Raw genomic sequence first — 25056 nt, 5'->3', positions numbered from 1 at the left:
CTGGGGGCTGGCTTTCGGGTCTCTGCTGTGAATTAGGTTGGCTGTCAGGGAATCAGAGTTTACAAACAAGAGACAGGGTTTGTTCAGAGGGTGTTTTCCATGGCCCCCAGCACTCTCTGCTTGTCCTGATCTTCCCCCTCCTGCTGGGCCAGAGTGACTTGGACGCCCTCCTGGTCTCACTCCCTCCCCCAGCCTCCATGTGTGAAGACAGAGTGGGTGTCAGCGGGAGAGTCTGTCTCTCTCACTCACTTCAGGGCCGCAGCGGGGGAAGGAAATGGAGGAGGAAGTTCCTCCCCTGCTGGGCGCTGGGTGAAAGTGAAAGGCAGGCAGGGGCCCTGAGTGAGTCACGGTGGCTCGGGAGGGGAGGGGTTGGAGCTGCGGAAGCCTGCGGAGGGGTGATAGCACTGCATCCCCCCCTGAGGCCAGGGCATTGCTGGGTGTAGCCAGGGCTTGTGCCAAGAGCCTGCCCGCTACTGCCCAGCCCCAGCCCTCTTCGGCTCTTGGCTGTTTTCCTGGGAACTCCTAACCTGGAGTGTCTAGGGTCTGGGGTCTGAGGTCTGGGGTTGGCCTGGACCTGCAGATTCTTTCGCTGGAGCTTCCTGAGCTCTCTTCCCTTCCCCTCCCCTCCTATTCTCACTGGCTCAGGATCAGAATCTTACCGTGGGGAAGAGGTGGGCCATGTAGCTCCCACCCTCACCAGCTTCCCAGGGAGGGAAAAAAACCCCTCTCTTTGAAAATGCATGCAAGTTATACATGTAACTTATAACTTACATGTTATAATAGTTTTGTAAGTAATGAAAACACATGTAGAATACTGCTCTCGATTCTGTCCTTGTAGCAGAATAAATAGAGCGACCTGGTTTTTTGTTTGTTCGTTTTTTAATCAAGTTAGAAAACAAACACAGAAACACTGTGAGCACTTTAGTCACGCCATGTCATGGAGAAACCTTCCAGACCTAAGCTCTAGCAATCTGCACCCCCAATATCGTAGCTAGACTTTTCCTTCGCTAGGGATGCCAGGAACTCTTTGGCAGAGAAGGAGGGTGGGTGGGGACTGCTGACCAGCTACCAGGCTGATCCTGCCTCCAGCCAGCCAGGGCTGCAAAACAGGTTCTTTGCTAGTTTGGGGAAGACTCTGGGAGCCCCAGTCCCACCCAGCAGCTCCTCCCAGGGGTGGGGCTAGGAGTGCACACACCCTCTGGGGCCTCACCTCCATGCCTCAGTGCAAAGGAGGTGAGCCTAGCCCTGGGTCCTGGACTCTGCAGGGCCTGGTGCGGCTCCCGACCCTCAGTGCACAGTTGGGAGTGACCCTGTTCTCTTCGCTTCCTGTCTGAGATGTCCTTAGAGCGTCAGAGGAGGCATTGGCTGAATAAAGCTCCTTCTGGGTCTGGTGGGGAGGCTGTTGCCTGGACAGATGTTAGAGGACCAGGCCTGGCTGCCCAGGGGGCTGAGGACTGGCTTAAGAGGAGAAGGGAAGCCAGCATGGCCTTTGTTGCCCCTTTTCCCAGCTTGACTGCAGGGGCTGGGGCTGGATTTCAGCCCCCCTTACCACCTTGGCCGGTGCTTTTGTGCAATGCACAGATTACACAACCAAATGCAGCTGTCCTGGAACCTAACCAGGAGAGTGAGGTGGTGGGACAAGAGGAGAGTCACAGAGTGTCTCAGGAGATGCTGCTGCCTCCTGGTTGCTCCCCCAAGGTCCTGGCTCCAGCCTTACCAATGCTGCTCTGTGATCTGGGTCTTGTCCCTGTGAGACAGTAGACCCGCAGAGCCTTAGAGGCCCCTCCCTCACACTTGTGCTGACGTCTGCGGCATCCTGGGAGGCTCTGGCTGACTCTCTTGCTCTCCTTCTGTCTGCAGACTCCAGGGCCTTGTGAGCATCATGAACTTGGAAGTGTAGACGAGCCCGAGAGCCTTCTGTGAAGAGGAAGGAAGAGCCAGCAGTTCTTTCTCCCTGTGCCTGACCGCATCATCCAGCATTTTCCTCTGCCCCTGCTCTGCCCCCACTGGCTCCTGGACTAGGGCCAGGCTTCCAGCAGGACCTGCCCCCAGGGGATGGGCGACTGGTGAAGTAGGTCTCACTGCCGGGGCCACACCATGAACCTCCAGGCCCAGCCCAAGGCTCAGAACAGGCGAAAGCGTTGCCTCTTTGGGGACCAGGAACAAGCTGCCAAGGAGCAGCCCCCACCCCTGCAGGCCCCACAGCAGCCCCCGGCCCCTCCACAGTCCACCAGGGTCAAGGAGGAGCCTTACTTTGGGCACGAGGGTCCGGCAGGGGTCGCCCCTGCCTCCCAGCCTGTAGAACTGCCCCCTCCCAACAGCCTGGCCCTGCTGAACTCTGTGGTGTATGGGTCTGAGCGGACCACGGCTGCCATGTTGTCCCAGCAGGTGGGCTCAGTCAAGTGGCCCAACTCTGTGATGGCTCCAGGGCGGGGCCCAGAGCGTGGAGTGGGTGGGGGGGTCAGTGACAGCAGCTGGCAGCAACAGCCCGGCCAGCCTCCACCCCACTCAACGTGGAACCGCCACAACCTACCCCTCTATAGCGGACCCAAGGGGAGCCCTCATCCTGGCATGGGGGTCTCTCCCTACTATAACCACCCTGAGGCACTGAAGCGGGAGAAAGGAGGGGGGCCGCAGCTGGACCGCTATGGAAATGCAGTGCGGCCAATGATGCCACAGAAGGTGCAGCTGGAGGTGGGGCGGCCCCAGGCGCCCCTGAACTCTTTCCACGTGGCCAAGAAGCCCCCAAACCAGACGCTGCCCCTGCAACCCTTCCAGCTGGCATTCGGCCACCAGGTGAACCGGCAGGTCTTCCGGCAGGGCCCACCGCCCCCCAACCCTGTTGCTGCCTTCCCACCACAGAAGCAGCAGCAGCAGCAGCAACAGGCAGCCCTGCCCCAGATGCAGCTCTTTGAGAACTTCTACCCCATGCAGCAGCCGCCGTCTCAGCAGCCCCAGGACTTTGGCCTACAGCCAGCCGGGCCTCTGGGGCAGTCCCACCTGGCTCACCACAGCATGGCACCGTACCCCTTCCCCCCCAACCCCGATATGAACCCAGAGCTGCGCAAGGCCCTCCTGCAGGAGTCAGCCCCGCAGCCTGTGCTACCTCAGGCCCAGATCGCCTTCCCCCGCCGCTCCCGCCGCCTCTCTAAGGAGGGCGTCCTGCCTTCCACCGCCCTGGATGGGGCTGGCACCCAACCTGGGCAGGAGCCGGCCAGCAACTTGTTCCTACATCACTGGCCCCCGCAGCAGCCACTACCCGGCCCCCTGGGGCAGCCCCATCCCGAAGCTCTGGGATTCCCCCTGGAGCTGAGGGAGTCGCAGTTGCTGCCCGACGGGGAGAGACTGGCACCCAATGGTCGAGAGGCTTCTGCCATGAGCAACGAGGAAAGCGTGCGGGCGGTTGGCACGGGGGACTGTGGGCAGGTGCTACGGGGTGGGGTGATCCAGAGCACACGACGGAGGCGCCGGGCATCCCAGGAGGCCAATTTGCTGACCCTGGCCCAGAAGGCGGTGGAGCTGGCCTCACTGCAGAACGCAAAGGTGAGAGAGGCCTGGGGTGGGGGCCAGACCCGGCAGAGGGCAGGGTGAGCCGTGTGTGGGGGCAGGGGAGAGCAAGTGACTTCAGGTCCACAAGGGCAGTTTTCTCACTTCATGGAAGGAAATGAAAGAACTCATTTATGTCAGAGGGTTCTGAACTCCCTGCATGCAGAGAATCTCTACATAGTTACATCCATACCTGAAAATGAAGATAAGTTTATACACATGTCGGGTTGTGGGCAGGAAAGTGCAGTACACCATCGTGGGTTGGCTTCTTCATTTGGGACTTGAAGGATCAGGAGTAGGAGGAGGTGAAACCATTTCCAGATCTAGTATGCTAAAAGAAGGTGGTAGTGGTTGCACAGGTGATTATGCTTGTCAAAATGGATTGAACTGTAATTAAAAATAGGTGCATTTTGTTATGGGTAAATTATACTGCGATAAAGTTGATTTAAAAGGAAATAACAATGGGGAAGAAGAATGAACAGAATTTGATCACCTATATTGTACTTGGAGTTTCTTATACTCGATCACAAGTAATTTGTCATCAAACCCTATGAGAGGGATGCTGTCATTTATCCTGTGTTATTGCTAAAAAAACTGAGACCCAAGTGGAATTTCCCAAAGTCACAAAGCTAGGATAGAAGCCTAGTATCTGACTCCAAAGCCCCTTCCTTCACTAGAAATCTCAACCCCCGATGTCTATAGGGCCAGGCTGATATGTAGGAGGCTGCAGAATTTGACTTCACTCCAGCCAGTTGCCAGTGGGGAAATAGATTCAAAGACCAGCCTGACCTTGCACAGATTCCTTGCTTACTTTCTTTTGCAGATATATGTTTTGAATGTATTTAGATGTCATTTCATGTGCCACTCACTGTGTAGGCCAAACAAAATACAACTATAAGCCACTTCTGGCCTGAGATGACCATATGGGGACCTCTGCTCCAGGCCAGGATGGAGGACCTGGCAGAAGGGAGATTATGGAGAGTATTTGGGAATGTGGTGGGAGAAAAAGTGGTCAGGGAAAGACCAGGTTGTCAAAAACCATTGGGAGCCATCAAGGGTGTTTGAGTCTCTGAATCAAATGGGACTAGGGGTCCTGGACCAGCAGATCAGGACTTACCTTGTAAACCTCATCTCCATTCCCCCTTCCCTTCCTTCTCCAGGATGCCAGTGGCTCTGAGGAGAAGCGGAAAAGTGTACTGGCTTCAACTACCAAGTGTGGAGTGGAGTTTTCTGAGCCTTCCTTAGCTGCCAAGCGAGCACGAGAGGACAGCGGGATGGTACCCCTCATCATCCCAGTGTCTGTGCCTGTGCGGACTGTGGACCCAACCGAGGCGGCCCAAGCTGGAGGTGTTGACGAGGACGGGAAGGGCTCTGAGCAGAACCCCGCTGAACACAAGCCATCGGTCATCGTCACCCGCAGGCGGTCCACCCGTATCCCCGGGACTGATGCCACAGCTCAGGTATGAGAGGCTCTCCGTGCAAACACCCCCAGTACCCCTGGGGGCCGGACACCCTGTGGGAAAAAGGAGAACGTGCCAGTGTAGGAGGGATTCAAGCAACCCATGGGGATACTATTTATATTTTCCAAACCAAACTTCTCGACAAATGTGCTTATGGGGGACGATGAGACAGTTTTATACTTGAAATTGAGACTGTCTAGGAAAATCTAGGATATGTGAATCTCATTTCAGGTCAGCAGATTTTGATTGAGCCTCTAATATGGGTCAGGCCCTGTGCCAGGCACTAGGATGTAGAGATGTTTGCTTGTTCTGTCAGTACAGACATAGGTCTGTTGAAATCTCCCACTAAGGTTGAGGTTTTGTCCATTTCTTCTTTTGGTTCTGTTTTATACATTTTGATGCAATGTTACTAGTAGCATACTCACTTAGAACTGCATTAGACACTTTATCCTTATGAAATGTTTCTTTTTATCTTTAGTCATCTTTTTGCCTTTTAAAGTCTACTTCGTCATATATTTAGCTTTCTTTGGTTAGTGTTGGGGGGAGAATGGGATATGTATCTTTTCTATCTGCTTACTTTCAGCCTTTCTGTATCCTTCTACTTAAGCTTTATCTTTCAAGTGGCATATAATTGGGGTTTGTTATTATCTGTTCTAACAACCTTTGTCTTTTAATTAGAGCATGTAATTGATACAGTTTACGTTTAATGTAATTACTGATATACTTGGGTTTAAATCTGCCATCTTCTGTTTGCTTTATATTTATCCCATCCTGCCTTTTCTGTGTTCCTTTTTTTTTCTTTTTCTGCTTTCTTTTGGATTGATTGGGTTTGTTATTCCATTTCCCCTCTTTATTAATTTATTAGTTATATACTTATTTATTACTCTTTTAGTGATTACCCTAGCAGTCTTTCTTACCTGGATTTCTGTGAGAGAAGTAAGCCCTACAAAATGGGATTTGAGTAACTATTTTCTCCATTCTCTGAAGGATGGTACATAGCTAGTACCATTCTAGATGCATAGGAGAGAAGTTAACTCATTATATACAGTGAATATAATGTTATATTATGATGTTAGGGCTTAATTCTCTGGTTGAGAAGGGCTACTAGCAATTAAAACATGAATTGTTGGCTTATTGAAATCTAATGTAAGTTAGTACTTTACCTCTTCCTAGACAGTGCAAAGTTTTTACAACACTTTACCTCCATTTTCCACCAATCCCTAACTTGTAGAATTAGTGACATGTATTTTCATCCTGTATGTATTTTAACATCAACAGAACAGTATAACATTATTGTTTTGTTCTGTTGTTGTTCATTTTAGATTTATTCAAATACTTAGCGGTTTTGTTTCTGTTCATTTCTTCTCATATCTCCAAGCTTCCATCTCAGATCATTTATATGCTACTTGAAGAACATCCCTTAGTATTTCCTTTAGTGTGAGTCTGTTAGTGGTGAATTTTATTAGTCTTTGATTGTCTGAAAATATTTTTTTTAATTTATTTTTATTTATTTTTTTTGCTGAAGAAGACTCACCCTGAGCTAACATCTGTTGCCAATCTCCTTCTTTGTTTTTTTTTTTTTTTTTTTTTTTTTGTGAGGACGATCAACCCTGTGCTAACATCTGCCAATCCTCCTCTTTTTTTGCTGAGGAAGATTGGCCCTGGGCTAACATCCGTGCCCATCTTCCTCCACTTTATATGGGATGCTGCCACAGCATGGCTTGACAAGTGGTGTGTTGGTGCGCGCCCGGGATCCGAACCAGTGAACCCTGGACTGCTAGAGCGGAGCGCGCTCACTTAACCGCTTGCGCCACTGGGCCGCCCCCCCCCCCTTTTTTTTATGTGAGCCGCTGCCACAGCGTGGCCACTGACAGATGAGTGGTGTAGGTCTGCGCCTGGGAACTGAACCCTGGCCACTGAAGTGGAATGTGCCGAACTTAACCCCTAGGCCACCGGGGTTGGCCCTGTTTTTATTTCATCTTCATTTTTTAAGGGTAACTGCTAGGTAGAGAATTCTGTGTTGGTAGTTATTTTCTTTTGGTACTTTAAAGATATTATTTCATTGTCTTCAGGCTTCCATTGTAGTTACAGTGTTGAGAAATCACTATAAGCCATATTGTTGCTCCTTTGAATGTAAGGTGTCTTTTTATCTTGTTTTTAAGATTTTTTTTTTTTTGTCATTGGTTTTCAGCAGTTTTGCTTTTATAACTAAATATGGTTTTCTTTGTATTTATTCTGTTTAGAGTTTGTGGTGCTTCTTGAATATTTCTTCTGCCCCATTTTCTCTCTTCTCCTTCTGGGACTCCAGTTACACATTTGTTAGAGCTTTTTGCTATATCCCCTATTTTGTCCGGCATACACTTTTCTCTATTTTCCATTTTTTTCAGTCCATTTTCTTTCAGTTCACCAATTCCCTCTGTAGCTAATATGTTGTTAAGCCCGTTCACTGAGTTCTTATTTTTAGTTATTTTGTTTTTCAGTTGCTGAATTTTCATTTGGTTCATTTTTAGAGTTTCTAGTTCTTTGATGAAATTCTCAACCTTGCCTTTTATTTTACTGCATAACTTAAGCATAGTTCACACTATTAATGGGATCCTTGTGGGTCTGTTTCTATTATCTGTTATTTCTTGTTTTTAAATCACATCTGGCCCCCTTGTATGTCTGGTTATTTTTATTTTTATATAAAAAAAATTTGTATATATTTTTATATATGAAAAATTGTTAAGGTAATTAAAAACTCTGGGTGATGTTCTCTTCCAGAAGGGATTTATCATTGCATCTGACAGGTAGCAAAGAGCACCAGCAATCTTGGATTACTTTAATTTCATCAGAGATTGAGATGAGGTGATTTGAAGCTGAGTGTTATTCCATGTGAGAACTAGTCTATTTCTGATTCACCCTTATTCTGAGGATATAGCCCTTTGGCGTCCCAATCCAAAGCCTGGGGGTTTAACAGGCTCTCTTTCCTTGGCAAGGCCTAAATTCTGATTTTTATTCTGCTAGTCCCTTGAATTTTTTAAAAACTCTACTCAGTTTCTCAGCCTCTCAGTTGCCTCTTGCAGTAATGGCATCCACCTCCAGGGAAAACATAATTCCAGTTGCTGGGCTCACCGCTTCGGCTTTCCTTTTTTTCCTGGATCTTGGCTTTTTAGTTCTTTGCCAAGTTATTTGCTCTCTGATACCTTCAGAAATGTGGTTTTTATATTGACTCTGGATTTTCTAGGTATTCTTAGCTGAGGAGTTGGCCTGCATGCCTGTTCTCCTTAACAGGAAGGGGAGCTCCAAGATTATTATGAGCAGCACAGTCTCTGCTCTCTGGGATCTTGTTCTCTGGTTGGGGGAAAGTTTGTCGTAGAGGCTGGAGGCTGGATGCCTGGGCAGTTTATCCTGAGGATGGCAGGAAGGAGCCTGAGCAATGACACAGCTCAGCCTGCCCATTTCATAGATGAGGAAATAAGTCCAGAGAAGGCAAGAGGCTTACCAAAGGTCATACAGCCAAGTAATGGCAGAGCTAGCTCTGGAATTTCTACTTCCTGAATCCCTGCCCGTGAGTACTTTCACTACACCAGGCTTTTGGGGAGGTTTATTTTTCGTTATTTGTTTATTTATTTATTTTTCTTTGTATTGTAGACATTTTCAATCATGAACAAAAGTAGAGAGAATGCTATAATGAACCCTAATATTTAGCCATCTCCCAGCTTCAACAATTTTCAAAATACAGCCAATGTTCCTTTATAACTCCACTTCTCCCTGCCACTGGATTTTTTTGAAGCAAATCCCAAACATTACATCATTCTATCCATGAATATTTTGGTTTTCATCTGAAGTACATCATACATAAGGACTCTTTTTCTTTTTTTTTTTAACATAACCTCAATACCATTATCACACCTAAAAAATCAGTACAAGAAATATTGTCAGATATTCAGAATGGTTTAAACCCTTATAAAATTACAAATCATTACAGCTAGCTGAGTTCATATTGGATATCTTGTCTAGCAAATTTGGGGGATTTTGGCTCCACTGCATTTTTTTCTGTACAATCATATGGTTCTCCTAAGGGAGGAAGAATGAACAATTTCTTCCTAGTCTGTAGAAGAGCAGAGAGGGCACAAATGGCTAAAAGCCATGGCCAAGTCCTCATGAGGAGTCAGGGCCCTCCACTGGAAGGTCTTGTGGGAGCTGGAACCTTGGAGGGGGAGAAAGCCTATTGTTCCCAGGCTTTCTCAGTCAACGTGGCCAACTTCACCTGTTGGCAGACTGTGCACCTAGGGACATGACGTGGGTGTTGCTAACTCCCATAGGGCTCCATTCTCTCCGGAGAGGATAGGGATGGAGCAAGGAAAGTCTTTTATTCCCTTACAACTCTGCCTTCTATTCTATGTGGAGGCCCAAAAGGCATACCACGCAGAGAGAAGTGTAAACCAGGAGGACTAGCCTTTGACAGCACAAGTAGGCTACCCTGTGATAGCAGGACTAATACTATGACAACAAAAGTTCTTCGAGGACAGGACTGTCCTGTTCATTTTGTGGTCCTATATCCAGCTCAGATCTTGGCACACAGTAGGGGCTTCCATCTCATACAGAGCCTGGGGTTTAAGTAGTGATAGCAGCCAGTATTTACTGAGCCAGGTCCTGTTCTCAGTGATTTCCAGTATTAATTCTCAGTATTAATTCCAGTGTTCTCAGGATTAATTCATTTAGCCCTCATAGCTACCCCCTTAGGTAGGCCCTGATTATTCCCATGTTAAAAATGCTGATGCACCGAGAGTTAAGTAATTTTAAGTGGTAAGTAAAGGAGGTAGGTGCTAGTCCAAGCAATTCAGCTCCAGAGCCTGGCCCTTGAATACTGTAGTCCCTGCCCCACAGCATACTTTACAGCAGGGGTGGCAACTATGGCTTGTGAGCCAAATCCAGACGTAAGAATGTTTTTTGCATTTTTAAAGAATTATTTAAAGGGGGCGGGGCAGGAGAAGAATAATAATATGTAACAGAGACTGCGTATGGCCCACAAAGCCTAAAATATTTACTATCTGGCTCTTGACAGAAAGAGGAGACAATAAGAAGGGAGTGTTTCGATCTGCTTCCCATCTCAGGCTTGCCTTGGTGGGTGTGGAGGCAGAATAAGTCCCAAAGGTGAGACCAGCAAGCAGCGATCAAGACTTCAGTTTTCCTGGGACATAGGAGGTTGAGCCATCTTGGTTTTGTTTCCTTCTCCAGGCTGAGGACATGAGCGTCAAGTTGGAGGGGGAACCTTCGGTGCGGAAACCAAAGCAGCGGCCAAGGCCTGAGCCCCTGATCATCCCCACCAAGGCGGGCACCTTCATCGCCCCTCCTGTCTACTCCAACATCACCCCATACCAGAGCCACCTGCGCTCTCCCGTCCGGCTGGCTGACCACCCCTCTGAGCGGAGCTTTGAGCTACCACCCTACACACCACCCCCCATCCTCAGCCCCGTGCGGGAAGGCTCTGGCCTCTATTTCAATGCCATCATGTCAACCAGCAGCATCCCAGCCCCTCCTCCCATCACGCCAAAGAGTGCCCATCGCACCCTCCTTCGGTCTAGTGAGTGACTCCCCTCGATGGCCATGGGGGCAGGGAATGTGGGGAGGGAGGGCAGTGGGCAGGGATGAGACTCAGTTTATGGGGCTGCTGGGGACTGGGCTAGGACACTGCGGGAAAGGGGCTCTGTTCTCTCTCTTCTGAGAGAGAGGAGGAGCTTGTCCTAAGTCAAGAACACGTGGACATGGGGGAGAAGGGGTGTCAGCCCAACTGCTTGAATTCAAATCCCCTTTCCACCACTTACTATTACATCCCCTGTGCAAGTCATTTAAACTCCCTGGGCCTCAGTTTCTTCAGTATTTAAATGAGGATACTAGTAGTATTTGGTTGATGATGAAATTGCCAATATTCAACTGTTTTTAGAGGCACAAATAGCGGTTTCCTATGGTTCAACCTAATAGCTGCCTCACAGGGTTGTGGTGAGGTTCAGATGCATTAACACTTGTAAAGCACTTAACATCATGCCTGGTGCATCACATTTGTTCTTAATATTAGGTAGCAGATCCTGTCTCCTGGGTCTCTTAAACAGTCATTTTGGCCAAGAGCAGACATTTTGGCTGGCCTGGGTGGTGAATTGCTGAAAAATGTTGCCTACTCCACAAAAGGATCCACTTCCTCTGAAAAGTGGGATAATTCTATCTCAGGGTGTGGAGAGGATTAAGTGGCAGTAAACACCACCAGAGGTAGCACAGGGGTGAGGCAGCGCTGTCAACAGATTAACCTCTGACCCTGACCTCACTCATGGTGTAGCTCTCTGGTGCCCCCTGGTGGGTGAGAAATGGCTCACCCTTGGCTGACTGGCCTTTGGCTCTCCCACTTGCACTCCAAGCTTCGAAGCTTCTTCGCTGCCGGGGTTGTGCAGGAAGAAGTCACTGGAGAGACCAGATTGACAGCAGAGAAGAGGTCTGTCCATCCATGAGTATTTTTTGAGGGCTTGGGTGTAAAGCCTTGAACTGGGTCCTGTGAGGACTTCAGTAATGTACTGGACACCATGGTCTGTTCTAGAGAGAATACCGGGGTCATTAGGGAGATGACATGGAAGTCTGGGAGACAGAAAAGCAGAGGTTCTGGGCAGTATGGGATCAGCAGTCAGTGGGTGAAGCAGACCCTAAGCTCCGAAGCCTGCAGAAGCCGCTGGCCTGGGGTGGTCAGGAAAGCTCTTGGGAGAGGGTGGGGCTAGGCTGAGCTTGAACTACAAAGTGGGTGGGGAGGGCACACTAGGCAGAGGAAATGAGTGGTGCAAAGGCCTAGAGGTGGGACTGCACAGGGAGAGTGAGCCGCCGGGAGTAAGCAGTCTGCTAGGATAAGGGTCTAGGCAAGGTGGTGGTGGCAGACATAGATAGAAGGGGAACTGCCTTAAATGCCAAGCTGAGGAGTTCAGGTTTTGTCTCACGTTGCAGAGGGGAGTCAGCAAAGATTTTGTTTTTGGAGCAAGGGAGCATCTTGATCATGTGGGGCATTAAGATTAGGTCAGGAGAAATGGAGGCAGAGAACCCAGCAAGGAAGTGAGGAGACAATTAAGTAATAGTGATCCCCTTCACTACCGCCCTAGTGTGCTGAAAGTTTCAGCCCCTTTTCTAGAGCAGCCACAGTTGAATGTTGGAGTTAATTCTGAAGCGTGGGAACTCCCAGGAAGGGACATAGTGGTAATAGTTATAATAACTAGGCTTTGTGCATGGTTTCATTCAATCCTCATGTTAAACTTAGGAGACAGGTAGTAATAGCCCCTTTTAGCAGGTGTGAAAATGGAGGCACCCACGTGCGTGTTAAAGTCACACTCAGGGGGCCTGATTTCCACTTGTGAACCTCTCTGAGTCATCGCTGTCGCTCTCCTGCATGCAGAGCAGCCACCTGAGGTGGGGAGGGGATTTGCTGAAGGGAGGAGGGTGCCTTAACCAACCCACCTTTTGTCCCATAGATAGCGCTGAAGTCACCCCGCCTGTTCTCTCTGTGTTGGGGGAGGCCACCCCAGTGAGCATCGAGCCGTAAGTGCAGCCCTGCCTCCAGCCCATGGAGTAAGGGTGGCCAAATGGGGTCCAGTGGATGCAGGCGGGCCCTGCGAGGAAGAGGAGGGTTCTGTAGGGCCCACAGAGGGCTAAGCAGGCCTCTCTGGGCTTCTGCAGTCAGCTGTGGGTCTTACTGTCTCCACCCTGCTTCTCTGTGGAGGCCACTGGGAAAGGAAAGGACCAGCTCAGTTTGAGTTTCCCTCTGAGGAGAATTAGAAGGGTAGTCCAAGAGATTCTTTCCCTGTCTGTAAACCTGGAGATTCTCCCTTTTGTGACCTCTGGGCCTTGCCTTTCTGGTGGTATCGGGTGCCGCTTGCCAGGCTGTCCTCACAGAAGCCAGATTTCCTTACACTCAGCTGAGGCCTTGCTTTGCTCAGCCTCTGCCAACTTCTACCTCTTCTCCCTACATCTTCTCCCATCCCCAGGGAGAAAGTCAGGTTCCCCATCCCCACAAGATGAGGCCTCACTCCCTACCCTTTCTACCCCTGCAGACGGATCAATGTGGGCTCCCGGTTCCAGGCGGAAATCCCCTCAATGAGGGACCGTGCCCTGGCAGCTGCAGACCCCCACAAGGCCGACTTGGTGTGGCAGCCATGGGAAGATCTAGAGAGCAGCCGGGAGAAGCAGAGGCAAGGTGAGAGGGGACCCGAGCCAGCAAGTGAAGGCGGGCTGTTGGGCAGGTGGGTGGGCTGTTGGGCAGGTGGGTGGGCTAGGCCCAGAACCCCTCAGCCCAGCCCTGAAAGTGATTTCCTCTCCTCCCTCCCCACTCTCGCTCCCTAATCCAGTGGAAGACCTGCTGACAGCTGCCTGCTCCAGCATTTTCCCTGGAGCTGGCACCAACCAGGAGCTGGCCCTGCACTACCTGCATGAGTCCAGGGGAGACATCCTGGTGAGACACTGCCCCCAGTGGAGGGAGGGATCCTCAGGGAGGCTGGCATGGATCCATTTCTGCTGCCCAGGAGCCAAGCCTGCTGACATGCTGATTTGAGGCAGGCAGGAGGGAGGGTCTGACCAAGTTGGGAATTGTAGGGGCTCGGCCCAAGGGAGCCCTAGTTCCAAACTCTGGACTTTGCTGCGCAAGGTCCTGCTGTCCACCCCAGTCCCTGATTCTGGGTCAGTGGGTCCCTATTCCTGACAGGTCTGTCACTGAGGGCCTTCTCCCTCTGTGGCTGCCTGCCTTGGGGGCCACGTGTTCCCTGTTAAGAGGCCCTCTGGCCTGGTTCCTGAACAGCCCCATCCCTCATGACCCTACCACCCTGACAGACCTCTTGTCCTTCAGCAGTTAAGGGGGCAAGAGAAGTGCCCATCCTACTTAGAGGCCTGAGGAGGCCCTCTGAATTTTGCCCACTGAGGCCTCTGCCAGGGCCCTGACCTTTTATTCACTTCTCTTCCAGGAAACGCTGAATAAGCTGCTACTGAAGAAGCCCGTGCGGCCCCACAACCACCCACTGGCAACTTATCACTACACAGGTGGGCCTGGCCGGGGGTGGGCCTGGGGCCTGGAGCTTCATGGGGTCTCCAGCATCAGGGGGACCCAGCTTTGTGCCGAGTCACAGCCCTGGGTGGGGGTGGCGGTGGGGAGGTGGGAGGAGGATAAGCCAAGAGTCAGAGGGAGGGAGCTGACACTGGGGTAGCTGGCGTAGCTCTCAAGGGACTTCCTGTGCCCTGGAGGGGAAGCAAGAAGGATGTGGGCAGGTGGGAGCTCATCCAGGCAAAAAAGCCCAGGACATGAGTACAAGGGACAGGAACCCTGGAGTGCCATGTCCTGGGCACTGTGCTTTAAGAGGGACCTTGACCAAGTGGCACAATCATAGCAGCCACTTATCAATCCATGTTGAGTGGTACATGTCATCTGTGCCAGGCAGAGCACTGAAGGTTCCACGTGATCTCATCTAGTCCACACGACAGCTGTTGAGGTGGATCCTGTCATTAGTTCCTGTTTCACAAGTGAGGAGAGTGAGGCTCAGAGGCTAAGCAACACGGCTAGTAGGTGACAGAAGCAGGATGTGGAGCCAGCTCTGTGTGCCTGCAGAGCCCGTGGATGGATGGCCTCACACTTTCCTGCTGGTCAGCATTGCCCTTGCTGTGCCCACTGTCCCGCCCACTCACTACCCTGGCTCCTTCTTTGCCCCGCAGGCTCCGACCAGTGGAAGATGGCTGAGAAGAAGCTGTTCAACAAGGGCATTGCCATCTACAAGAAGGATTTCTTCCTGGTGCAGAAGCTGGTAAGCTGGGGCTCTGTTTCAGGGGCAAGTGAATGGCAGGAGCTGCCTGCATGATTTGGGGCTCCCTCTGCTAGTGGCCCTGCAGTTGCTTACCAAGCCCTCTTAAAAAGCAGTTAGGTTGGTGCCACTAGGTAGCCTCAGAGACAATTTTCTAAACAACACAAGAAGGGAAATAGATCGTGCCTTTTCCCTCCTTGGTTCTAAGCCTCCTTCTCTCACCTTCTGGGAGTGTGGCCATGCTCTGGGGTCTCAATTCAGAGGAAGGCCTGAGTGGGTACCAGACCCAGTGGCATCAAACTTAAAATAGTGACTTGCCAAAGGGAGAACAAAAAGAGAAGGAGGGCTGCAGGCAGAGGTGAGCCATTCCCCAAGGGGCTGGAGTACTTCGAAAGCCTTAATCAGTATGTGGGAGGAGAGGTCACCCTAAGATGAGGGGAAATGAGAGCTAGCAAAGGACTATGTAACTGACGTGGGAGGGGGAGGTGCTCTGCCCAATTCCTGTCAGGCCCAGGGCTTCCTTCCAATAACTCAGCTGACCAAGCACAGGAGGCCCAAGATTTCCTAGATTTATTTTGTCCCCTCCACATGTTCTTCTGGGAGAGTAGGGTGCTTTGCTAATTCACAGGCTTGCATCTTTCCACCAGCCCTGTCTCACAAAATCCGGGCTGTGGGGAGAGTAAGTTGTGTAGACTGCTGAGGGAAAAGGGCTTCCAAGAATGTGCTCTTTTCTCCTGGGATTGTAGATTGCCAGGGACGGCCCTGGGGACCGGACAAAGTACAGATGAATTCTTCTCTTACAAGGGCTCTGTTGTGAGGATAGTCATTTGCTGGGTTCCCTGATTGGGCAATATTGCTGGGAAGTACATGCCTGTGAAATCCACTGAGGCAGCCCTCATGCCCTAATGAAAAGAGCAGACCATTAGTCAGTCAAACAGATGATCAGAAAGAATTGATAGTAATAAACAGGATCTAATTAATAAATTTGTGACTTGGCCATTCCTATGGGGTGAAGCATATCCGTTTCCTCCTCAGGCACTGGGGACCCTCACTGACCCCTTGGGCTCTGTGGATAGGACCTCCCAGCTCCCAGTGCAGCCTGGCAGTTGCTGAGCAGTCTGGGAGCCTAGGGGAGAGGGGAAAATCAGAGAAAAAGCCTCTGTGTGGGGGAAAGTAGTCCAGAAACTAAACCCACTGGCCAAATGGATTTGCGAAACAGGAGGGCTAGGATTTCAGAGTGTGGGCGGCCCTTGGAGATGGTCTTGTCTCACCCCACTCATTATTTACACACAAAGAGACTTGCCTAAGGGCACAGCCATTTGGTGGCAGAGTTATAATTAAGACTTGGGCCCCTGCTTCCTCTTCAGGTTTTTTAGGGCTTTCTTATTAGTCTCCCTTGAGTTCCTCCCTGACACAGGACTGTTTTACATTTCTTCTTTTTTATTTTGTGAGGAAGATCAGCCCTGAGCTAACATCCATGTCAAGCCTCCTCTTTTTGCTGAGGAAGACCGGCTCTGAGCTAACATCTATTGCCAATCCTCCTCCTTTTTTCCCCCAAAGCTCCAGTAGATAGTTGTACGTCATACTTGCACATCCTTCTAGTTGCTGTATGTGGGACGCGGCCTCAGCATGGCCAGAGAAGCAGTGTGTCGGTGCGCGCCCGGGATCCGAACCCGGGCCGCCAGTAGCACAGCGCGCGCACTTAACCGCTAAGGCACGGGGCCGGCCCAGTTTTACACTTCTTTATTCTCACTTGTCAGTGGCTACTCCCTGGAGAGGGGTGAAATTGTTTGCCTGGATTGATGCAGAGAGTCTGTGTTGCCTGGTCTAGGCCAGTTTGAATGTGGCTGGTGCCCAGACATTTTCCCCTTTAACTTGTTATTTGGAAAAACTTCAAACTTACAGAAAAATTGGAAGAATAGTATGATGAATACCATATACGCTTCACTTAGATTTACCAATTATTAACATTTGCCACATTTGCTTTTTCTCTATCTCTGTATAAACTTATACACACACCTTACTCTCTCTGTTTTAACTAATCATTAGTTAAAACATTACAGACATCATGACATTTGACCCAAATATCTCCTAAAAACAAGGATATTCTCCTCCAAAACCACAGTACCATTTTCCCACCTAAGAACTTTAAACTGATACAATAATGCTCTCTAGTATGACATCCATATTCAAATCTCCTCCATGCCTCCATGTTGTGCTTTTTAGCTTTTGTTATTTATTTATTTATTTAATAGTGCTGAAGCATTGGTTAATTGAATTGATCAGTGGTTTGTGCAGAGCAGGTGTTGGAGAAATGCTTGTATTTCCTGGGTTTATTGGGTTTAGTATTTACCAAGGGTAAGGGGGGATATGTGGGACGGGAAAGGCTGGAGTATTCCCAGGCAGGTGAGCTGAACCAGGAACTCACCTCACTTTTGGCTTCACACCAGATCCAGACCAAGACCGTGGCCCAGTGTGTGGAGTTCTACTACACCTACAAGAAGCAGGTGAAAATTGGCCGCAATGGGACGCTAACCTTCGGGGATGTGGATATAAGTGATGAGAAGTCGGCCCAGGAGGAGGTTGAAGTGGATATTAAGGTGACTCCCTTCCCAGCTTCAGCGGCTTAGAGCCTGGGCTGGGTCTGAAGTGAGGGCTGAGCTGGGAGCCTGGGGCTGAGCTCTCCAAAAGTCCCTGGAGGGCAGAGAGACGAAGGCAGTGTCCCTGACAGCCCCAAGGAGCTGATGCCCTGGGCACTGGCCCTGGATCTTTGAGTTCCCCTCTCTATCTGCCAGGTCACAGTGATAATACATTGTGTTGATGCGGAACATTGGGGGAAATTTCCCACGGTATCTGCACCGGCATCAACTTATTGTCCCCTCACAGCAGACCTCTGACACTGTTTCCCAGACTTCAGTCCTTCTTATATCACGGTTATGAATTCTGCTGTATCTGTATCCTAACACATGTCACTATTAATATTTTTGTCATGTCCACATACCACTTGTGCTATTACTTAATATTTTTTTAAATCAACTCATTTTTTACTCAGAAGGGAAGCCTTATATCACAATCATAAATAGAAAACCAGTATTGCTTGGCATAGAAGGTACTGGTAAAAATAAATATATATGAAAACCAAACAACGTTATTAAATTCTATCTAGATACTGTTATCTGCCAAGGCTCTGAGACTGGGGCCTAACCTCTTGTTAAGTCTAGAGAAGGGTAAAAGACACATTCACACCAACTCGAGATTTTGTCCTTGACATAATCAGGATTGAAAGAGAATTGAAAAGAGAATGTTATTTCTCTTAATTCTGTGTCCTTGTATCCACCTAAGGTCACCTTGGGGTTTCAAGGCTACACTTGGTGACATGCTGCTCTAAGACAGGGAGTGGTTTGGTTGCTATTTTGCAGATGAGAAGGGGGTGGAGATACGGAAAGCATTATGAAGATAGTTTAGAATGGAGCTCAAGGCTGCTGCCTGGCTCCACGAGACCACCCTGCCCAAGGACATGTCTCTTGGACACATCCAGGAGGACAGGTGGCCTGTGGGGAAGGACCGGCATGGTCCCTCTCTGCCCCCGGCTCCGTCTCAAGTGCTCGGTCTCATCCCGAGGGCTCCCGGGGCTCCAGACTCTCTTCTTTCGCAGGCAGACTAGCCGTGGGAGGGTGTAGAATCAGCACAGAGTCAGCACAGGAGGCTACGCTGGGCCAGGCCAGGCGAGCAGGACTAGCAGGGGCTAGTGAGCCCCTGGCTGGTTGGAGTCTGTGCACTGTAGCTGTGTGACTGAGCTCTAGGCTCACTGCCCTCGTTCTTGTCCCCCGTAGACGTCCCAGAAGTTCCCAAGGGTGCCTCCTCCCAGAAGAGAGTCCCCAAGTGAAGAGAGGCTGGAGCCCAAGAGGGAAGTAAAGGAGACCAGGAAGGAGGGGGAGGAGGAGGTGCCAGAGATCCAGGAGAAGGGGGAGCAGGAAGAGGGGCGAGAGCGAAGCCGAAGGGCAGCGGCTGTCAAAGCCACACAGACACTACAGGCCAATGAGTCGGTAAGTATGACCTCCAGTAGGGGAGCCCAGGGCCAGGAGGAGGGCTGGAGCTGGGCCTGGGTGTGGGAGGGAGGGCAGAGCAGGAACATGATGATGACGTGATGATCATCATAATAGTAAGAAATGTACTGAAGACCTTATGCTGTTGTCTTTTAATCCTCATAACCCTATGTGGTAGGTACTGTCATTATTCCCATTTTACAGATGAGGAAATTGAGGCCTAAGATAAGACAGCTAGTAGGCAGCCTGACTGCAGAGTCTGCTATTAATATTTACACCATACCTCTTCTGTATCTGAGACTCAGAGGAAAAAGGATTTGTGAAAACCCAGAAGGTGTGTGGGACATCGGGGAAGTATTCATGAGTTGAGGCTCAGGCAGGGCTCCCCCAAGAGAGCTGTGTCCCTGACAGGAATATTTGAAACTGAGCCAAGACAATGGAAATAACAATAATGTCCCCTCATGCATGTTCTTTGCAAAGTGCTTTCTTGTCCCTTATCTCATTAATTCCTCACAATACCCCCATAAAGTGTTAACCCCCACCTTGCAGATAGAGGAAACTGGGTTCAGAGATGCTAAGTGACTTGCTTAAGGTCACACCCCAGGTCCTCGTAGTGCAGTGCTCTGTCCATATCACAGGCCAAGAAGCAAGACATACTGGCCAGAGATGTTCCTTGTCAGAGAGAGTTCCTCGAAGAGAGGGTAGGGATGGGAAGGATCTGTTGAGAAACTACTATGCGAGTCTGTGTATGTGTATGTGTTGTACACTTATGCTTACAGGAAAACCCCCACAAACTGTAGACACACAGCTGTTTTCTCCCTTCTGAGCCTTGGCTGTGTTCCTTCTCCAAGAGCTGTGCTCTGTGTAAACGCTCTATCGAATCCTGACTTCTGTGAACACCTTCCTGCGAGGGTTGACCCAGTTCACATACTTATGACTTCTAATGGTCACCTGGGGCTCCCCTAACCTGAGGCCCATGGTTCCCATACCCTGAGCAGCACCTCTCCAGGTCTGCGCCAGGTGTCCTCTGCTCTCTGGCACCTGCTTGGTGTTTCCCATGCCTGGCTCATGTTGTCATGAGCTAGCTGCTGACATGTGTTATCCCTTGCACTAGACTTCCAGCTCTCTGAGGGCAGGGGCTCCTGTCTGTCACCTCTGTCCCCTGGAGCATCACATGGACTTGAATCTCATTTATGGAATGAAGGCATGAATGGACTGAAAACATGAACACATATGTCGTTAATTGAGACACCTAAATCCCCTGATAGACGCGTGGAGAAGTCCTGTAGCAGCTAGGGCTGTCCCACAGAATTACTGTACAAGCAGCTTTGTAAAGATAGAGCTGGCCAAAGACAGAATGGGCTGCAGAGGAGGTGATGAGTGCCTTGTCACTAGAAGGATTCAAGTGGATGCTAGGGGACCATTTGGCAGGAGTGTATGACCTTTAAGGGCCCTCTGTTCCCTGAGATGCCAGGATTCAGGATCCTGTCTTCCCCAAATCTCTCAACTCTCCTTGTTTGCTCCTCTCCAGGCCAATGACATCCTCATCCTCCGAAGCCACGAGTCCAACGCCCCTGGATCTGCTGGTGGCCAGGCCTTGGAGAAGCCAAGGGAGGGGGCAGGGAAATCACGAAGGGCACTACCTTTTTCGGAGAAGAAGAAAAAAGCAGAGACATTTAATAAGACCCAGAATCAGGAGAACACTTTCCCTTGTAAAAAATGTGGCAGGTAAGATGGCAGGCCCTGTCTCCATGGGGACCTAGCAGGGTGGCCACAGTTGGGGGTTGGGGTGGGGCAGATGGCGGTTCTGGGGACGAGTAGGAGGTGGTCTGAGTTTCGCCCTGTCTTCTGATTGGCTCAGAAGGTTTCTAGGGCAGTGATGTCACTTGGCAGCTTTTAGAAGAGGAATGATGGCACTGAATCAGGCACCCATCCCTCCCCTAATTGGAAGGTGGGGGTGGTTCACGTGGCACGGCGGGGTGGGGACTGACCTCTTACCTGAGCCTCCCCTGCCCGGCTCCAGGGTGTTTTACAAGGTGAAGAGCCGCAGCGCGCACATGAAGAGCCACGCGGAGCAGGAGAAGAAGGCGGCTGCGCTGAGGCTGAAGGAGAAAGAGGCCGCGGCTGCCGCGGCTACTGCGGCCGCCGCCTCTGCGCACCAGCCGGCCCTGCGGGAGGAGAGCGCGGGCGAGAGGGGCTGAGGCCTAGGGCTCGGCGGCCGGGGAGCCAGGGCGGGCCCCTGCCCCGGGCTCCCGGCCCTCCCTGCACCAGCTGCCAAAGCGCCTGCAAGCACCCCGCCACCTCCAGAGGGAGAGAGGAGAGATCCCCTGGACTTTTCTCTGAAAAACGAATAAGACAATAAAATAAACGGCTCTTTTATTTATAAAGGCCCCAGGAGCAGTGTTAAGGGCTGCAGGATCCAGTTCCTCTTTGCATTCAGTCTGTCAGGAGTCGTCCTTATGCTTTCCTGGAACTGGGACAGTCCCTGCTCGCGGGGCTGCCCCTCTGGAGGGGCTCTAGCCGCTGCCACCGCTGCCTCTCACAGTGGGACCTCTGCTGCCGCGCAGTCTCTTCGTTTCCTCTTTGTTCTTCCTGCGCCCCTCGGTCGCCATGGAGAGCCAAGCACAAGCTCACCGCTCTGCCCGCCTCTTGCAGCATTATTCCCCCTCCCCAGAGGACCTCGAAGGCTGCACAGGCCCTGCCCCATGCCCCGGAAAAAGACTCCCTTCGAGGGAGTGTGGTGGCCGTCTCTGAGAGGGAGCTCTGCCTGGCAGGCGTGCTGTCCCCTGCACGATAATGTCCAGGCCTAAGCTGCTCCAGTGACCCTGTCCTCAGAGAAACCACCTCTCCCCTGGGAAGGAGGCTATGAGAATGCCTGGAGGGAGAAAGACTGAGGACAGGTGCCTGTCCCTTTGCTGCTTGCTAGCAGCCTGCTGGGGCTAGAAAGTTTTCTTAGCTGTTTGGGGAAGGCGCCAGTGTTGCGGTCCAAGCTCTCAGCCTGCTGGAGGGAAGGGAGCTGTGCAGAGGATGGAAGCTGCAGGGCTAGGCCTGAGGGAGCCTTTGATAAGCTGTGGCTTTTCCTGCTTCCCACCTTTTTACCAAATACCTTTGGGCCCTGGAGGCTGCTAAGGGAGCTTAGCCCAGGCCCAGCCTGCTCCTCCTTGGTGCAAGTTCCCTTCCTGCCTCTGTCCTGCCCTTGGCAGCTGCCACCTAACCCTACTTCACCTGGTCTAGTGCTGACATCCACAGCCTAGCCCCCAGTCCTGCATGCTGGAGATTTCTGGATCCTTCCCTGGGAGGGGAAGGTCTCCTAACCAGATTGGACAGGAGCCTTCATTCCTTGACTTATGTCATTTGGGAGCTATTTATTTATTCTTAATATTTAATTTTTAACATCCTCTCAGGGACCAGGGGCTTCCTGCTTTCCAGAGGCCCAAGTGCATTTATCCCAAAACAAGGCACCTTCTTGGCATCTGCCCCATCCCCCCATTCCCAAGACTCTAAGGTCCCTCGCCTCCTTGCTGTGGAAACTGGTCAATAGGAATGATAGTAGCACTGAAAGAGGGTGGAAAGGTGGAAGGTGTCACCAAAGCCGCACAGAGACTGGCAGGAACAAGGGAGAGCAAAGACAGTTCTTGTTGCTACCTCTTCTCTGGCTGTACTTTCAAATTGCCTGAGGGGATTGGCTGGAAGCCAGGATTCTGGTTTTGTTTCTGTCTTGAAGAAGCCATATTTGGCATGGAGTCACTGAAGTGAAAGGGCTGGAAGGTTCTGGAGGCCCCTTCACTTGCCAGTCTCATAGGAGGGCTGTTATTGTTTTGCTCTGTTGTGTAAGTTCTAAGTGAATGCAAGTATATGACAGGTGAGCATGTTAGGAAGGAGCCAAAAAGTATTCCTTCTGCTGCTCCCTATGAGATAGTCTAAAGGCATCACGTTGGTCGCTGGGAGTGGGGAGGGAGTTTTGTTTCTAAACTATGCACTATCAGGTATCTTTCAGCATTCGTTTATGCATTAATATGGTTCTATAGGACCCTAGCTATGGGAATACAAAATTCTTCTCCCCCCAGACTCCTGGATCTCCAGCTTCCCAGTTAGTTTCCTCCATAGGCTTCTACAAGCTCGATGTCCCAAGATTGGAAAAATCTAGTATGCCCTCCAGAAACAGAAGGGTAGCAAATTTAGGCTTTCTTCTAAATCACTTGTGTAATATGAGTGCCTTCGCAGCTTCGCCCCAAAGTGCTACTTATGTTTCCCAAGGTTTTTTCTATTTAAACCGTATTTAGTTTCAGGCCCTGTTATGGACATGCGGTAACAGAAACCTCCTTCATCTAGAGTGACTCTCCTCTTCTAAGCTCATGGAGACCAGACCAGGTGAATGAAGGTGGAGAAAATCAAGATGGCACCTCTCTATATTAATCTCACCAGAGACCGTATTTTAGAAGGGTTCATGCTCCAGGATGGATTTATATTTAGAATGCAACGTGCAAGTTAAAATGTTTGGAGGGCAGATGAAGTTGTGGCAAGTGACCTGCCAATAAAGTGGGTGCAGCCATAGAAGCTGGCAGAGGTCTATCCTTTATGGTGCTTTCTCCCTGTGAACACATGAGGCTCGTCTTTTGTATTTTCTTTTTCTTTTTTACTCTATTTAGAGCTCTTTGCTTTAAGAAGTTAAATGACAAACAGCTCCAGCTTTGTAATATCCTCCCCATACCATCTCACATATCCATCTCCCAGCCTCCATCTACACTCAGCTAAGGGCATGAAACTAACCTAGTGCCTGTGTCCCAGACCATTTCTGAGGTCTCTTACCCACCCAAGGAGACAGGGCTTCAGCACTGTCCTCCATGCCTTCAGCAGCCCCCCTCACAGCTAAGGTACACCCATCCCTTCTGCCACCCCACCTCCACCCCTGACACAGAGGTCGTGTGCTGCTTATGTCTAAAGGGATCCCCTATATTAAACTGCCTCAATGACCTAACCTCTTTCTTATGTGCCAGATGTTAAGATGAAGGAGGAATACAACACATACTCAAGCCTCAGCTGTTTAAATATGTTTTCTCTGGGGCTCGCTTTTCTCGGACGGCATTTATTACCAGACTGGCAAGCCTAACTCTTTAGGTTTACAAAGAGTATGCATATTTTTATAAAACAGTTGTATGTCCTCCCCATATTTTGCTGTGTTAATATTTGCCTCTAACTAACAATTTGCAGCTGTTTCACCTTTTCCTCATTTGTCTCTAAGTTGAAGGCCTTGTTGGAGGGGACAGCACAGGAACAGCCTTGACAGTCTGTAATTAGTGTACAAATATTTTAATAGCATATAAATAAGTATATTCCTTTTATTTTGAAAAAAATGATCAGACACTGCCTTTTGTGTGTTTGCTGCCTGTGGCACCCTTTTTTAAAGACTGTTACATATTAAAATAGTGTACATATATATAAATATTACCTCTTTTGCTGTACAGTTGTGATAGACCAGACTGAAGATTTTATTTTTTGTGTGCTTTTTATAAAAAAAAATTAATACACTAAAGAAAATCTTGCTGATGTGATTGTAATGTACCTATGTAACTTATTTACTTTTGAATGTTCTTCTGTATCTTTAAACCTTTTATTAAATAAGGTTTTAAAAATTCAGAGTTGAATGCTGTGTTCTTTGGGGAGATTTTCACCATCTGGGATTGATGTAGGTAGGCCTTGTTTTGCTTGCAGGGGATTACTCGACGTTTTTGAATTATAAGGATTCTGTTTTATTAGCCCATTGCCAATGATGCCAGGACAGAGGAAATAACACAGTAGCATCTGCCTGGCTGCAAAGATTACTGAATAGATACAGATCTTTTTATAAAATTTTAGACAAGAAAGTCTCAACTCAGTATCACACAAAAACATGTAAATGGCACACTTGCAACGTTTTCATTTCATTGGGATGAAATATGGAGGGTGCAGAGTGCGATCAGGTGGCACAGGGAAGCTGCGGTATTTTCACATGCCGCATTGACTGGCTGAATGAGTGACATGAGTAGACAAGTCTGCCTTGACGGATGCATTATCAACAATATCATCTTAAATCCACTCCAGAATTATATTATCTTTTAAACATGGTGCTTTGTAAAAAAAACTGGAAAATGAAAAACGAAATGCACCATCACAGAAACCAGTGCCCACAGCCGCTCGCTGGCACCATGGCAACCGCTCGACCCCTCCCCCCCA

At 49.8% G+C, this 25056-nt stretch overlaps 1 protein-coding gene across 7 annotated transcripts in view; it reads left to right on the top strand.

Annotated features, from left to right (window-relative positions):
• MIDEAS (mitotic deacetylase associated SANT domain protein) overlaps nucleotides 1-24480 on the top strand; it is a 66876-nt gene extending 42396 nt beyond the window's left edge. For 4 of the 7 annotated variants that reach the window (XM_058567307.1, XM_058567306.1, XM_058567309.1 and 1 more), the window contains 12 exons: nucleotides 1861-3543; nucleotides 4707-5006; nucleotides 10227-10572; nucleotides 12488-12554; nucleotides 13067-13209; nucleotides 13361-13464; nucleotides 13970-14045; nucleotides 14712-14800; nucleotides 17248-17397; nucleotides 18631-18843; nucleotides 20375-20571; nucleotides 20867-24480. In XM_058567307.1, the coding sequence (XP_058423290.1) occupies nucleotides 2098-3543; nucleotides 4707-5006; nucleotides 10227-10572; nucleotides 12488-12554; nucleotides 13067-13209; nucleotides 13361-13464; nucleotides 13970-14045; nucleotides 14712-14800; nucleotides 17248-17397; nucleotides 18631-18843; nucleotides 20375-20571; nucleotides 20867-21044 (3309 nt within the window). In that variant the 5' untranslated portion in view covers nucleotides 1861-2097 and the 3' untranslated portion in view covers nucleotides 21045-24480. The remainder of the gene's footprint in view (nucleotides 1-1860; nucleotides 3544-4706; nucleotides 5007-10226; nucleotides 10573-12487; nucleotides 12555-13066; nucleotides 13210-13360; nucleotides 13465-13969; nucleotides 14046-14711; nucleotides 14801-17247; nucleotides 17398-18630; nucleotides 18844-20374; nucleotides 20572-20866) is intronic. The other 3 variants (XM_058567310.1, XM_058567312.1, XM_058567311.1) reach the window with 3 other exon arrangements.
• The last annotated feature ends 576 nt before the right edge of the window (nucleotides 24481-25056 follow it).

This window comes from Diceros bicornis, chromosome 24, assembly GCF_020826845.1.
Source record: "Diceros bicornis minor isolate mBicDic1 chromosome 24, mDicBic1.mat.cur, whole genome shotgun sequence".
In the NCBI taxonomy this organism is placed as follows: domain Eukaryota; kingdom Metazoa; phylum Chordata; class Mammalia; order Perissodactyla; family Rhinocerotidae; genus Diceros; species Diceros bicornis.
This window is presented reverse-complemented; position numbering and strand designations above follow the sequence as displayed.